Source organism: Taeniopygia guttata, chromosome 18 (genome assembly GCF_048771995.1).
Source record: "Taeniopygia guttata chromosome 18, bTaeGut7.mat, whole genome shotgun sequence".
In the NCBI taxonomy this organism is placed as follows: Eukaryota; Metazoa; Chordata; class Aves; order Passeriformes; family Estrildidae; genus Taeniopygia; species Taeniopygia guttata.
This window is the reverse complement of record NC_133043.1, coordinates 1,229,241-1,242,916: the sequence shown is the minus strand read 5'-3', so window position 1 is coordinate 1,242,916 and position 13,676 is coordinate 1,229,241. Positions and strand designations below refer to the sequence as shown.

Below are 13,676 nucleotides of genomic sequence, written 5' to 3'. Positions count from 1 at the left end.
CACAGACCAATTATGGCTTCTGCTTTGGCAGCGGGGCTGACAGACAGAGACTTTCTACAATCTCGGGATCATCAATACCTCAGATTCTGACACCGAAAATTCGGGGAAAATTCCATTCCAGCCCAGCTATGATGCTGATTTTAAAGGGCTCTCACGGTTGCATTTTGCCTTGCCAGGAAGAAGGAACAGAGGGGGGAAATGTTGTGAAATAAGGGAAGTGGGAATCTAGTGGAAAAGTGTGAAAATAGTTAAATAAGGGAAGCAGGATCCTAGTGAGAAAGAGGGAAAATAGAGACACAAAGCAAGCAGGATCCTAGTGAAAAAGAGGGAAATATGAATATAGAGACACAAAGGAAGCAGGATCCTGGTGAAAAAGAGGGAAAATAGGGAAACAGTGACACAAAGGAAGCAGGGTCTTATTGAGAAAGAGGGGAAATAAGAATATAGTGACACAAAGCAAGCAGGATCCTGGTGAAAAAGAGGGAAGTAGGAAAATTGTGACACAAAAGAAGTAGGATTGTAGTAAAAAAGAGGGGAAATAGGACAATTGTGACACAAAATAAGCAGGATTGTAGTGAAAAAGAGGGAAATAGGAAAATTATGACACAAAGGACGCAGGGCCCTAGTGAAAAAGAGGGAAAATATGAATATAGTGACAGAAAGCAAGCAGGATCCTAGTGAGAAGGAGGGGAAATAAGAATATAGAGACACAAAGGAAGCAGGATCCTAGTGAAAAAGAGGGAATTAGGAAAATTGTGACACAAAAGAAGCAGGATCTTGGTGAAAAAGAGGGAAATAGGAATATAGTGACACAAAGGAAGCAGGATCATAGTGAGAAAGAGGGAAAATATGAACATAGTGACACAAAGGAAGCAGGAGAGTAGTGAAAAAGAGGGAAAATGGGGAAATAAAATCAGGTAGGCAGAAGCATGGTGAACGAGAGGGAAAATGTGAAATAAGGGATGCTGAACATGGTGCAGGAGGAGCATTCCACATCCCTCCAGCCTCCCAGAGCTTCCATGGCACGCCAGGGCGTGAGGGACTCTCAGCTGTGGTGGTGCTGGGGACCTTTTCCTCAGGCAGCTCCTTCCAAACTGGGAGCTGAGTCCCTGCCTGGGGTGGGGGGCCTGGGGGGAGCACACATTGTCACCCCAGTGCCACCCCAGTGCCACCCCAGTGCCACCCCAGTGCCCTGCTGGCCATGGCCAGGGTGGGCAGTGCTTCATCCCATCCCTCACTCCTTGGTGCCAGCCCCAGCTGCTGGCACTGAGGGATGCAGGTGTTGGTGTTGTCCAAAAGTGCAGGAATCTTCCCACCGGTGAGGAGGGAGCTCCTCAGAGGGGTTTGTGCCTGATCTGTGGGGTTTGTGCCTGATCTGTGGGGTTTGTGCCCCATTTGTGGGGTTTGTGCCTCATTTTGGGGTTTGTGCCTGATCTGAGGGGTTTGTACTTGATCCATGGGCTTTGTGCCTCACCTCTGGGGTTTGACACATCCCAGGTGAGCTCCCTCAGCTCCCATGGGGGTTTGTGCCTGATCTGAGGGGTTTGTGCTTCACCCCTGGGGTTTGTACCTCACCCATGGGGTACCCATGGGGTTTGTGTCTGATCTGTGGGGTTTTTATCTGACACGTGGGGTTTGTACCTGATCCATGGGGTTTGTGCCTGATCCATGGGGTTTGTACCTGTTCTGTGGGGTTTTTATCTCACCCCTGGGGTTTATACCTGTTCTGTGGGGTTTTTATCTCACCCCTGGGGTTTGTGCCTCACCCCTGGGGTTTGTGCCTGTTCTGTGGGGTTTTTATCTGACACGTGGGGTTTGTACCTGATCCATGGGGTTTGTGCCTGATCCACGGGGTTTGTGCCTGATCCATGGGGTTTGTACCTGTTCTGTGGGGTTTTTATCTCACCCCTGGGGTTTATACCTGTTCTGTGGGGTTTTTATCTGACCCCTGGGGTTTGTGCCTGTTCTGTGGGGCTTTTATCTGACCTGTGGGATTTGTGCCTGTTCTGTGGGTTTTTTATCTGACCCGTGGGGTTTGTGCCTCACCCCTGGGGTTTGACACCTCCCAGGTGAGCTCCCTCAGCTCCCAGGGAGTTTTGTGCCTGACCATGGGGTTTTTATCTCACCCCTGGGGTTTGTGCCTGATCTGTGGGGTTTTTACCTGACCCATGGGGTTTGTGCCTCACCCCTGGGGTTTGTGCCTGATCTGAGGGGTTTGTACTTGATCCATGGGGTTTGTGCCTCACCCATGCGGTTTGACACCTCCCAGGTGAGCTCCCTCAGCTCCCCATGGGGGTTTGTGCCTGATCTGAGGGGTTTGTGCTTCACCCCTGGGGTTTGGACCTCACCCATGGGGTACCCATGGGGTTTGTGCCTGTTCTGTGGGGTTTTTATCTGACACGTGGGGTTTGTACCTGATCCATGGGGTTGTACTTGATCCATGGGGTTTGTGCCTGATCCATGGAGTTTGTTCCTGTTCTATGGGGCTTTTATCTGACCTGTGGGGTTTGTGCCTGTTCTGTGGGGCTTTTATCTGACCCATGGGGTTTGTGCCTCACCCCTGGGCTTTGACACCTCCCAGCTGAGCTCCCTCAGCTCCCAGGGAGTTTTGTGCCTGACCATGGAGTTTTTATCTCACCCCTGGGGTTTGTACCTGTTCTGTGGGGTTTTTACCTGACCCATGGGGTTTGTGCCTCACCCCTGGGCTTTGCCACCTCCCAGCTGAGCTCCCTCAGTGGTGCGGCTGCATCCCTGCTGTTCCCAGCTGCAGTTCTGGGTGCTGCAGCTTTTGGGAGCTCAGAGCAGCCCCAGGAGGGTCTGGAGGAGCCCACCCACCCCTGTGCCCCTGGCATGGAGGGGGGCTGGGGTGAGGGGAGGGGGCTGTGCCCGGCAGCAGCAGCGCTGGGGTTCCGTGCTGTGCTGGCAGATTGCAGTTCCTGGGAAAGGAGGTGATTTCCAGGCTGCTTGCTTTGTCATTAGCAAAAATTGATTGGATTCATCCTCCTGGGACAGGCCCTCGGCCTCCCGAGGGAAGGGCGATGAGTGCCAGATTGCATCTCAATTACGAACAGCGCTGATTATTTGTATGAATATGCTCCCAGATCCATTACAAGGCTGGGAACATTCATTTGGAGTGATGGTTTTTTTTTTTTATTTTCGTGGGGCTGTTGAAATTGAGGCTGTTTTCCAATTGTTGATTTTAATGAGGATTTGGGAACCCACTGGGGCTCAGCAGAGCGTGAGAACAGGAGCCAGTTTAGCTGCACCCATTAATCTGTGCCTCGTCTGGGTGATGCCTCTTCCTGGAATTCCAACATCCCTCCTGCCCTGCCTATTCCTGGCTGTTCCCTGGCTCTTGGAGCACCCCTCATTCCTACTGGAAGGGCTCATTTTCAATAAGGAAAAGGAGGAAAAGGCCTCCCTGCAGCCTTGCATCCCAAGGAAGATGCAGGAATGGGGTGTTGGTGGGGGCAGGGAGCTCGTGGGCAGCAATTCAGTGGAATTTCAGGGAAGTGGAGCAGGCTGCTGGCCCTGGGGCTGCCTCAGAGGGGTGGGAAGATGCACATGGCAACATCCATGGATTTTCTGCTCTGGGGAGGAAATCCAGATTTTCTGGGATTGGCTCCTGTGGCAGCTCCGGGGAATTCCAGAGGGAGTCAGGGATGAGCGGGGATGGCCCCTGAGCAGGGGGAGGAGAGAGGTCCGAGGGGATGGAGACAGAGCCGGGAGCATTCTCCATCCAGAACCTTCCAGAACATTCCACGGCACTGACTCTTTAATGTCCCGTTACGTGTCACATCCCCAGCAGGGCTGGGACATCCCCAGGTGACATCCCCAGCCATGTGGGATGCCCTCAGGGGAAGGACACAGGTGACATTCTCAGGTGAGCGATCCAGGTGACACTCCCAGCTTTGGGTGCTGCTCTCAGTGAGGGACACAGGTGACACCCCCAGGGCTCAGGTGACATTCTCAGGTGAAAGATCCAGGTGACACCCCCAGGTTTGGGTGCTGCTCTCAGTGAGGGACTCAGGTGACACCCCCAGGTCTGGGTGATGCCCTCAGGTGAAGGATCCAGGAAACACCCCTGGGTTTGGGTGCTGCTCTCAGTGAGGGCTCCAGGTGACACCCCCAGGGCTCAGGTGACATTCTCAGGTGAAAGATCCAGGTGACACCCCCAGCTTTGGGTGCTGCTCTCAGTGAGGGACTCAGGTGACACCCCCAGCCATGGCTGCTGCTCTCAGGCTGGTTTTGGCTCTGTGGCCCCCCAGCTCAGCTCCTTCAGGGCTCCCCCTGCTCCTCCCAGGCAGCTGGAGGCTCTGGACTGGGAGCAGCTGAAGGAAATTCCACGTTTTCCAGGCTGGGAAGTTTTCCTGCCAGCCTCAGGCTGGTAAGGAGGGGACAGGGGGTGTCTCTGATGTCCCCCTGTCACCAGCTCATCTGTCAAAAACTCATTTGGAGGCAGCCAGTGACAGGCACTGATAACACATCGGTGTTTTGTCAGCAGCAGCAGGCACAAAGGTGACAAAAGGCAATTAAATCCAGGATTTTCACCAGCTGGAATGAAATATTCCACTGAAATATGCATGTGGGAGCTGCTTTGTCCCCATCAGATCTCAGGTCTGTCACATTAAAGCAGTGGCCTGAGAAAGCATTTATGTGCTGGGAATGGAACTTTAAATATCTCTGATGGATTCAGGTGCTGTGGGGTCAGGAGAGCTCCGTTCCAGCAGGGTCAGTCGCTGCTTTTAGCTCAGTCCTGCTTGGGTAATTTGGGAAAGAGTTTGCTGCTTCCACAGAAGCATTTCCAGGATGGAGGAGTTCTGGGATGTTGGACAGTTGCTTAAATTCTTTAAAACCAGGTGGAATTTTAAAAAATTGGGTGGAATTTTAAAAAATTGGGTGGAATGCTTTAAAATCGGGCGGAATTATTTAAAATCAGGTGCAATTATTTAAAATTGGGTGTAATTCTTTAAAACTAGGTGGAATTCTTTCAAATCAGGTGGAATTTTTGAAAACCAGGTGGAGTTCTTTAAAACCAGGTGGAGTTCTTTAAAACCAGATGGAGTTCTTTAAAATCAGGTGTAATTCTTTAAAATCAGGTGTAATTCTCTAAAACCAGGTGGAATGCTTTAAAATTGGGTGTATTTCTTTAAAATCAGGTGGAGTTCTTTAAAACCAGGTGTAATTCTTTCAAACCAGGTGTAATTCTTTAAAATCAGGTGTAATTCTTTAAAACCAGGTAGAGCTCTTTAAAACCGGGTGGAATTCTTTAAAACTGGGTGCAATTCTTTCAAACCAGGTGGAGTTCTTTCAAATGAGGTGGACTTCTTTAAAATCAGGTGGAATGCTTTAAAATCAGGTGTAATTCTTTAAAACCAGGTGGAATTTTTGAAAATCAGGTGTAATGCTTTAAAATCAGGTGTAATGCTTTAAAATCAGGTGGAATTCTTTAAAACCAGATGGAATTCTCTCAAGTCAGGTGGAGTTCTTTCAAGTCAGGTAGAATTCTTTAAATTCACGTGGAGGTTGAGTTGTCAGCTCCTGCTCAGCTGCTGCAGCTCCATGGAACTGAACTGAGGATTGAAATGAGGATTGAAATGAGGATTTACTTTTGTGGGAGGAGGAGAAAAGAGGAAAGGGTGGGATGAAGATGGGCTGGCTTCTGTGGGGGTTAAACCAGGATTAGGAATAAGCAGGATTTCCTCCTGCCTCCCAAATTCCACCTGAATGCCCACAAGCCCTCAGGTGGCGGGGAACTTACAGACTTGGCAAATCCTTGGAAATCTGCTTAATCCTTGAGCAATAATGGCAAAATGATGTTTCCTGGAGGGCCCTGGGCTTCAGGCTGCAGGGAACAAGCTCTGAGTGGCAGTGCTTAAACTCTTGGAGAAATCCAAACCTCATTATGGCAAGATTAATTTCCCACTAGGAACTTAACAGCTCTTCCAAGAGCAGGATGAATAATGGATGAGACCTTGGCAGCTGGAGAAACCTTCCCTCCCTGTGCTGAGGCAGGAGAATCAGCTGCAGAGCCCCTCTGGGGGGACACAGGGGCACCCCCAGCTCTGGCAGGACCTGGGGGGGTCCCAGTGCTGTGGGATGTGCAGATCCTGCAGGATTTGGGAAGTGTTTGGGCTCGGTTTCATCACAGGGATGGATTTTTTTGGGATGAGCTCGGGGTGTCCGTGCTGGTAGCCGCAGTCCTGCTCATGTAAAGTGGTTTCTCAGCATCCTAAATTGCCTTTTCCTCACCAAAAAAAAAAAAAAAAAAAAAAAAAAAAAAAAAAAAAGGCATTTCCTGCTGTTAAATCCTGAATTCCCGCTGGTTTTCTGGAGTTCTGCAGGCACTGTCCTCTGCTGAGCCCTGAAAACCCTCAGGCACAGCTGGGGGGGTTTTGTAGGAAGAAGGTTTTGACAAATCCTGCTTTTCCTTCCATTCCTGCCTTCCGTCCAAACCCGAGATTTTTGTGGGATTTGTGACTTGCTTCTCGTTTTCCCATTTCCACACATCCTCCTCTTCCTGCTGCTCCTTCCTTGCTCTGCTGCATCCCCAGAGGAGTTTCCTGCAAAGGTGTTTTTTAGGCAAATTCCCTGTAAGGACATTTTTTAGGTACTATTCCTTCCAAGATGTTTTTTAGACAATTTTCCTGTAAGGATATTTTTTAGGTAAGATTCCTTCAAAGGTATTTTTTAGGCAAGATTCCCATTAGCATATTTTTTTTTTTTAGGAAAGGTTCCTTTAAGGATATTTGTTTTTAGGAAAAAATCCTGTAAGGATATTTGTTCCTGCAAAGATTTTTTTTTTTAGGAAAAATTCCTGTAAGGATTTTTTAGGGGAAAATTCCTCTTTTTTCTTAGGCAAAAAGAAACGGTGTATTTTAGAAATTATCCCCAAGCTGAGGGGCCTTTGTCCTGCAGTGTCTGTAGGGAATTCTTCACTGGCTCGGGATTTAGGGGAGATACTGGGAAGGAATTCCTGCCTGGGAGGGTGGGGAGGCCCCTGGATCCCTGGAAGTGTCCAAGGCCAGGTTGGACAGGGCTTGGAACCCCTGGGACAGTGGAGGGTGGCAGGGGTGGCACTGGATGAGCTTTGAGATCCTTCCAACACAAACTATTCCAGGGTTTCAGGACTCCTCTGCCCAGGATGGTGCCAAGATCCAGAAACTCCCCAGGGCTCTTTGGTTTTCCAGCTGCTGTCCGAGCCTGCAGCACTGGGAGGTTGGAAATGAAATATTTAGAATAAACCACAGCACTGGGTTGAGAGCATCCCACAGTCCCTGCTGTATCCTACAATCCCTGCTGTATCCCACAGTCCCAGCTCCATCCCAAAATCCCTGCTCCATCCCACAGTCCCAGCTCCATCCCACAACTCCTGCTCCATCCCACAACTCCTGCTCCATCCCACAACTCCTGCTGTATCCCAAAATCCCTGCTCCATCCCACAGTCCCTGCTCCATCCCAAAATCCCTGCTGTATCCCAAAATCCCTGCTGTATCCCAAAATCCCTGCTGTATCCCAAAATCCCTGCTGTATCCCAAAATCCCTGCTCCATCCCACAGTCCCAGCTCCATCCCACAATCCCAGCTCCATCCCACAGTCCCTGCTCCATCCCACAATTCCTGCTCCATCCCACAGTCCCTGCTCCATCCCACAGTCCCTGCTCTATCCCATAACTCCTGCTCCATCCCATAACTCCTGCTCCATCCCCAAAATCCTTGCTCCATCCCCAAAATCCCTGCTCCATCCCCAAATCCCTGCTCCATCCCCAAATCCCTGCTGCATCCCCAAATCCCTGCTCCATCCCAAAATCCCAGCTCCATCCCACAACTCCTGCTCCATCCCCAAAATCCCTGCTGCATCCCCAAATCCCTGCTCCATCCCAAAATCCCAGCTCCATCCCACAGTCCCTGCTCCATCCCACAGTCCCTGCTCCATCCCCAAATCCCAGCTCCATCCCATAATCCCAGCTCCATCCCACAATCCCTGTTCCATCCCACAACTCCTGCTCCATCCCCAAATCCCTGCTCCATCCCCAAATCCCTGCTCCATCCCCAAATCCCTGCTCCATCCCACAACTCCTGCTCCATCCCACAACTCCTGCTCCATCCCCAAATCCCTGCTGTATCCCAAAATCCCTGCTCCATCCCACAGTCCCTGCTCCATCCCACAGTCCCTGCTCCATCCCCAAATCCCTGCTCCATCCCACAACTCCTGCTCCATCCCACAACTCCTGCTCCATCCCACAACTCCTGCTCCATCCCCAAATCCCTGCTCCATCCCACAGTCCCTGCTGTATCCCAAAATCCCTGCTGTATTCCAAAATCCCTGCTGTATCCTACAATCCCTGCTGTATCCCACAGTCCCTGCTCCATCCCACAATTCCTGCTCCATCCCAGAACTCCTGCTCCACCCCAGAACTCCTGCTCCATCCCACAACTCCTGCTCCATCCCACAACTCCTGCTCCATCCTACCACTCGTGTTCCATCCCACATCCCTGCTCCATCCCAAAATCCCTGCTGTATCCCAAAATCCCTGCTCCATCCTACAGTCCCTGCTCCATCCCACCACTCCTGCTGCACAGGATCAGAGCTCTCCACCCCTCCCAGCTGCTGGGATGTCCCTGTTGTGCCCTGGGCCCCCCCTGCTGCCCCCACACCTGCCCGGGTGGGTCCCTTGGCCGCTCTGGGATCATCCTTGGCTCATTTGGGATCTGGGTCCCTCCCGGCCGTGGGGACCTGGCCCGGCTGCCGTGTCCCCTCCTCCTCCTCCCCCTGAGCTGTCCCCCCACGCTGCAGCTCCTCCCTGAGCAGCTCAGCCCTTCCCCAGCACCATCTGCTGCCTCCCATGGCGCGGATTTGGGATCTGCTCCCGGGAATTGTGGGTTTCCCTCCGCAGCAGGACTCGCCGTGGCCTTGCCCCTCTGCCAGAGCTATTTCTGCTCCTCACCCCAACCATTGGGAAGGGGAATTACTAAAAAAGGGCTTTTTCCCTTTGCATGCTGCTCCCTGGGCGAGCCACGCTTCCAGAGGGATTTTTGGGAGGAGCAGTGCCAGGCCGGGATTGGTGGGGCACCGTGGCTGGATGGAGCCCAGGCAGGAAATTCCATTTTCCAGGGTTGTGCCCCAGTTCTGCTGAGCCCCCAGGGCACCCCCACCCTGCAGGGCTCAGCCCCTGCTTTGGCTCCTGCCTGGGACATCTGGGGACAGCGGGAGCACCTGGCAGGAACGTGTGACCCTCGGGTGTGGCACGTGCCACCTGTGCCCCTGCCCAGAGCTGGAACCCACAGGGGGATTTTAGAGCCAATTTTTTTGGGATTTTTGGGATCTCCTTGCCCTGCAGCCCCGTTTTAGGGCTGGTTCTGCTCTGGCTTTGCCCCTGCCCTGGGCTCCAGGCTCTGAGGAGCTGCCAGGTGTTCCAGCTGAGGGCTCAGGGATGGGGATGTTGTGATTATCCCGGGGAGTGCAGCTTTTCCTGGTGTTTCCAAGGCAACTGGGAACTCTCAGGGCCAGGAGCACACCCATGGTGCCCTTCCCCTGAGAGCTCTGAGACTCCTCCTCCAGTTTCCCACCTGTTGGAATGCTCACCTGAGCCCCTCCTTGGAGGCTGGAAAATCCTCCAGTTTTGGTTCTGTCCTCTGAACATACCCCCCACCCCTTGCTGGGAGGGGAGCGAAGCCACCAGGCTGGAAAAAAACTAAAAATGGGGATTTTAAACCAAGGGGGGAAAAAAATACCGAGGCTTTGGTGCTTTTTGAAAACCAGTTTGTTTGGGGTTTGTTTTGGTTTGTTGGGTTTTTTTTTCTTTTTTTTTTTTTTTTTTCCCTGGGAAGGCTTTTCAGCTGTTATCCTTGTGGTTTATGGGATTAACTGTATTTAAAATTATGGGATTAGCTGTAATACACAATAATCTGCAAGGTAGGAATTTTCTCCTGGAATTTGGCTTTCCTTGTGCTTTGAGCCTGTCCCTACAGGTGTTGTGCTGGTTTTGGGGCACAGAGAGAGGGGAGGGGGCCGTGCTGGGAGCCTGGTCCTGGCTCAGCCCAGCTCCTGGGGGATTCCTGGGAGAAGCTGGGCTTTGGTTCTTCTGGAATGCCCCAAGTCTGGCTGAGCCTTTTGGAGCAGCTTTGCTGTTTTGCACTGCTTGGCTCCTTGGTGAAATCCCATTCCAGCTGCTGGGGATTGGGATCTTTTCCCTTCATCAATCCAGAAACTTCTCCCCGTGCTGGAGAGCAGCTTGGGTCCATCGTGGGAATCCCTGGATTGAATTCTCCTGGATTCAAATCCAGGATCCCCCTGGGCTGGGCTCCTGCTGCCCCCCAGCAGCACAGCAGGAGGGCTGGGCTCAGGGCTGCACCTTACTGGTCCTTACTGGTTTTTCCCTGCTGTTTCAGAGGGCCTGGCAGTGGGAGTTGGATTCGGGGCCATCGGGAAATCCGAGTCTGCCACATTCCAAAGTGCCAGGTAAGACCCAATCCTGCTTTTTGTGTGTTCCTTTGCCTCTTGGAGCTTGGCTGTCCCAGCTTGTCCCGTGCTAGGGGGGATTAATGGATAGATGAAACCTGCCTGGGAGCACAAGGGTGGCAAAGGGAGTGGAAGAAATTCCTGGTGCTGCTGCATTTTCCTCACCCTGTGCTGGCCAGATGTGAGAAATGTTTTCTGGTGCTGATGGTCCCACAGTAGCTCTGTGGTTTTTGCCCCTCTGGGATCACTGGAGCTGGGGAGAGGCAGCTGAGTGTCACAGTGGGTGCTGCTGCCTCTCAGGAGGTGCACCCAGGGATTTTGGGGTGTTCATCCTGCTCCCTTCTCCCTGTTAAGCATCCCTGGGGATGCTCAGCTCAGCACTGGCAGCTGCTTTGCTGTGGGGAGCTCCAGAGGAGAGGGAAGGAGAAAGGAATAAGGCTGGGAGCTGGGGATGTGCAAATCAGGGGGAGATGGGGGAAACCTCAGCCTGGTAAATCCCTTTACTTGGAGCTGGCAGCAGGAATGGTGGAATCTCCACCCTCCTCTTCCCAGTGCCCCTGCCTGGTGTCTCCGTGGCTCCCTGCAGGATTCCTTCAACTCCTCCTCCTCCTCCTCCTGCTGTCCCACCTGAGAGCTGCTTCCAGGCAGGATCCCTGGCACAGGGAAATGCTGGGATTTTCCCTGAAAGCAGCATCCCCATGGTGGGAGCAGCTGCTGTGAAGCATCTGGTGGCTTTGTGTGCCATCCCTGCCAGGCAGGGACGCTGGAACTGGTGGCAGGGAAGGCTCCTGGTCCTCTTGGCATCCTGCTACCCCCGAGTCCTGGCATTCCTGCTCCTGGCAGAGCTCCCAGGAAAACCCTTCCATGCACTGCTGCTCCTGGGGACATCATCCAGCTCCTCCAGACTCTGGGATTTTGGGCACTGGGGACGTGTCCTGCTCCTCCCAGCAGGGGCAAAGCGCGGCTGGCAGCGCCCGCTGAGCTGGGCTGGAGAGGAGGAGGAAGGGATCACAAACCTGGAGAGGAGCTGGAAGGGATCACAAACCTGGAGAGGTGGGAGGAAGGGAAGACAAACCTGGAGAGGAGGAGGAAGGGATAACAGACCTGGAGAGGAGGGAGGAAGAGGGATAACAAACCTGGAGAGATGGGAGGAAGGGATCACAAACCTGGAGAGGAGGAGGAAGGTATAACAGACCTAGAGAGCTGGCAGGAAGGGAAAAGAAACCTGGAGAGGAGGAGGAAAGGAATAACAAACCTGGAGAGGAGCTGGAGAGGAGGAGGAAGGGATCACAAACCTGGAGAGGAGGAGGAGGAAGGGATCACAAACCTGGAGAGATGGGAGGAAAGGATCACAAACCTGGAAGTGAGCTGAAAAGGATCACAAACCTGGAGAGGAGGAGGAAGGGATGACAAACCTGGAGAGGAGGAGGAAGGGATCACAAAGCTGGAGAGGAGGAGGAAGGGATGACAAACCAGAGCAGGGCTGGAGGAGCTGCCGAGCCTTTCAGGAGCTGCTGGCACCTCTCGGTGCCCGCCTGGACACGGCTCCTTCCTGCCGGGCTCTCCCGTGCCCTGCTGCTCCAGCCCAGCCGCCTTGTTCCCGAGGAAAACGGCTGCAGTTTTGGGGAGAAATTCCTCCCGGTGAGGGTGGGCAGGCCCCTGGATCCGGGAAGTTCCCCAGGCCAGGCTGCTCCAGCCTGGGATAGTGGAAGGTGGCCCTGGGTTGATCTTTGAGGTCCCTTCCAACCCAAACCATGCCATGACTCCTGCTGAAGGATCTGTGGGGTCCCACAGCTGATTTTGGGTCCATCCAGGCTGATTTTGGGTCCATCCAGGCTGGTTTTGGACGTGTCCAGGTCAATTTTAGATCCATCCAGGCTGATTCTGGGTCCATCTAGGCTGATTTTGGACCCATCCAGGCTGATTTCTGATCTCTCCAGGCTGATTTTGGGTCTCTCCAGGTTGATTTTAGATCCATCCAGGCAGGTATTGGGCCCATCCAGGCTGATTTTTGACCTGTCCAGGCTGATTTTTGACCTGTCCAGGCTGATTTTGGGTCCCTCCAGGCTGATTTTGGGTCCCTCCAAGCTGATTTTGGACACATCCAGGCTGATTTTGGATCCCGCCAGGCTGATTTCTGATCTCTCCAGGCTGATTTTGGGTCCATCCAGGCTGATTTTAGATCCATCCAGGCAGGTTTTGGGCCCATCCAGGCTGATTTTGGACCTGTCCAGACTGATTTTAGATCCATTCAGGCTGATTTTGGATCCCACCAGGCTGATTCTGGGTCCATCCAAGCTGATTTTGGGTCCCTTCCCCTGCTGATTTTGGGTCCCTCCCCCTGCTGATTTTGGGTCCCTCCCCACACTGATTTTGGGTCCATCCAGGCTAATTTTGGGTCCATCCAGGCTGCCCAGCCCCTTCTGTGGCCCGGCACAGGCTGTGCCCCACAAAGACCCATCCCAAACCTCCCATTCCCAATTCCCTGGCTCCACAGCTCCCACAGGGAGAAAAGCAGGACACTCCAGCTTTACTCACGGTGTTCCCCTAACCTTTGGGAATAAAAGGCTCCTCATACACCCAGCAGAGGCTCAGGAACAAAAGGAGATTTTTCCCCCCTCACTGCTGCGGGGAGCTGAGCAGGCAGGAGCAGCTGGTGCTTTCTCTGCATTTCCAAGGGCATCAGTCACGGGGATGAAGGTGGAGCAGGAAAATCCCAAAGCAAACGGGATCGGGATCAGCTGCAGAGGGGCAGAGTCCCTGCCTGCCATCAGTGTCTGCACTGGCAGCCCGGGGAAACGGTTTGGGAATCTCCAGGAGGGTTTGAGGTGGTCCCTTGGTGTTCTGGAGGTTTAAAAAAGACATGGAATAGATATATTTTTATATAGATTATGTTTATATAGAATATAAATTATATTATAAATTACATAGAATAGAAATTCTATTATAAATTCTATAGAATAGAAATTATATCATAAATTTTATAGAATATAAATTATATGGCATTTACATTACATTAAATTATATAGAATTTATATAATATTTTATAGACTATAAATCATATAGAATCTATATTCTATAGTATTTATAAATATTGTATTATCCCCTTTGGATCAGTTCCTCCCAGGCAGCAATTCCTTCCCCAAATCCCCTTTGGATCAGTTCCTCACAGGCAGCAATTCCTTCCCCAAATCCCCTTTGGATCCGTTCCTGAC

General features: G+C 52.2%; 1 protein-coding gene across 3 annotated transcripts in view; it reads left to right on the top strand.

Annotated features, from left to right (window-relative positions):
- SLC39A11 (solute carrier family 39 member 11) overlaps nt 1-13,676 on the top strand; it is a 90,987-nt gene that overhangs the window by 56,414 nt on the left and 20,897 nt on the right. For all 3 annotated transcript variants that reach the window (XM_030287329.4, XM_030287328.4, XM_072937023.1), the window contains one exon: nt 10,392-10,461. In XM_030287329.4, the coding sequence (XP_030143189.4) occupies nt 10,392-10,461 (70 nt within the window). The remainder of the gene's footprint in view (nt 1-10,391; nt 10,462-13,676) is intronic.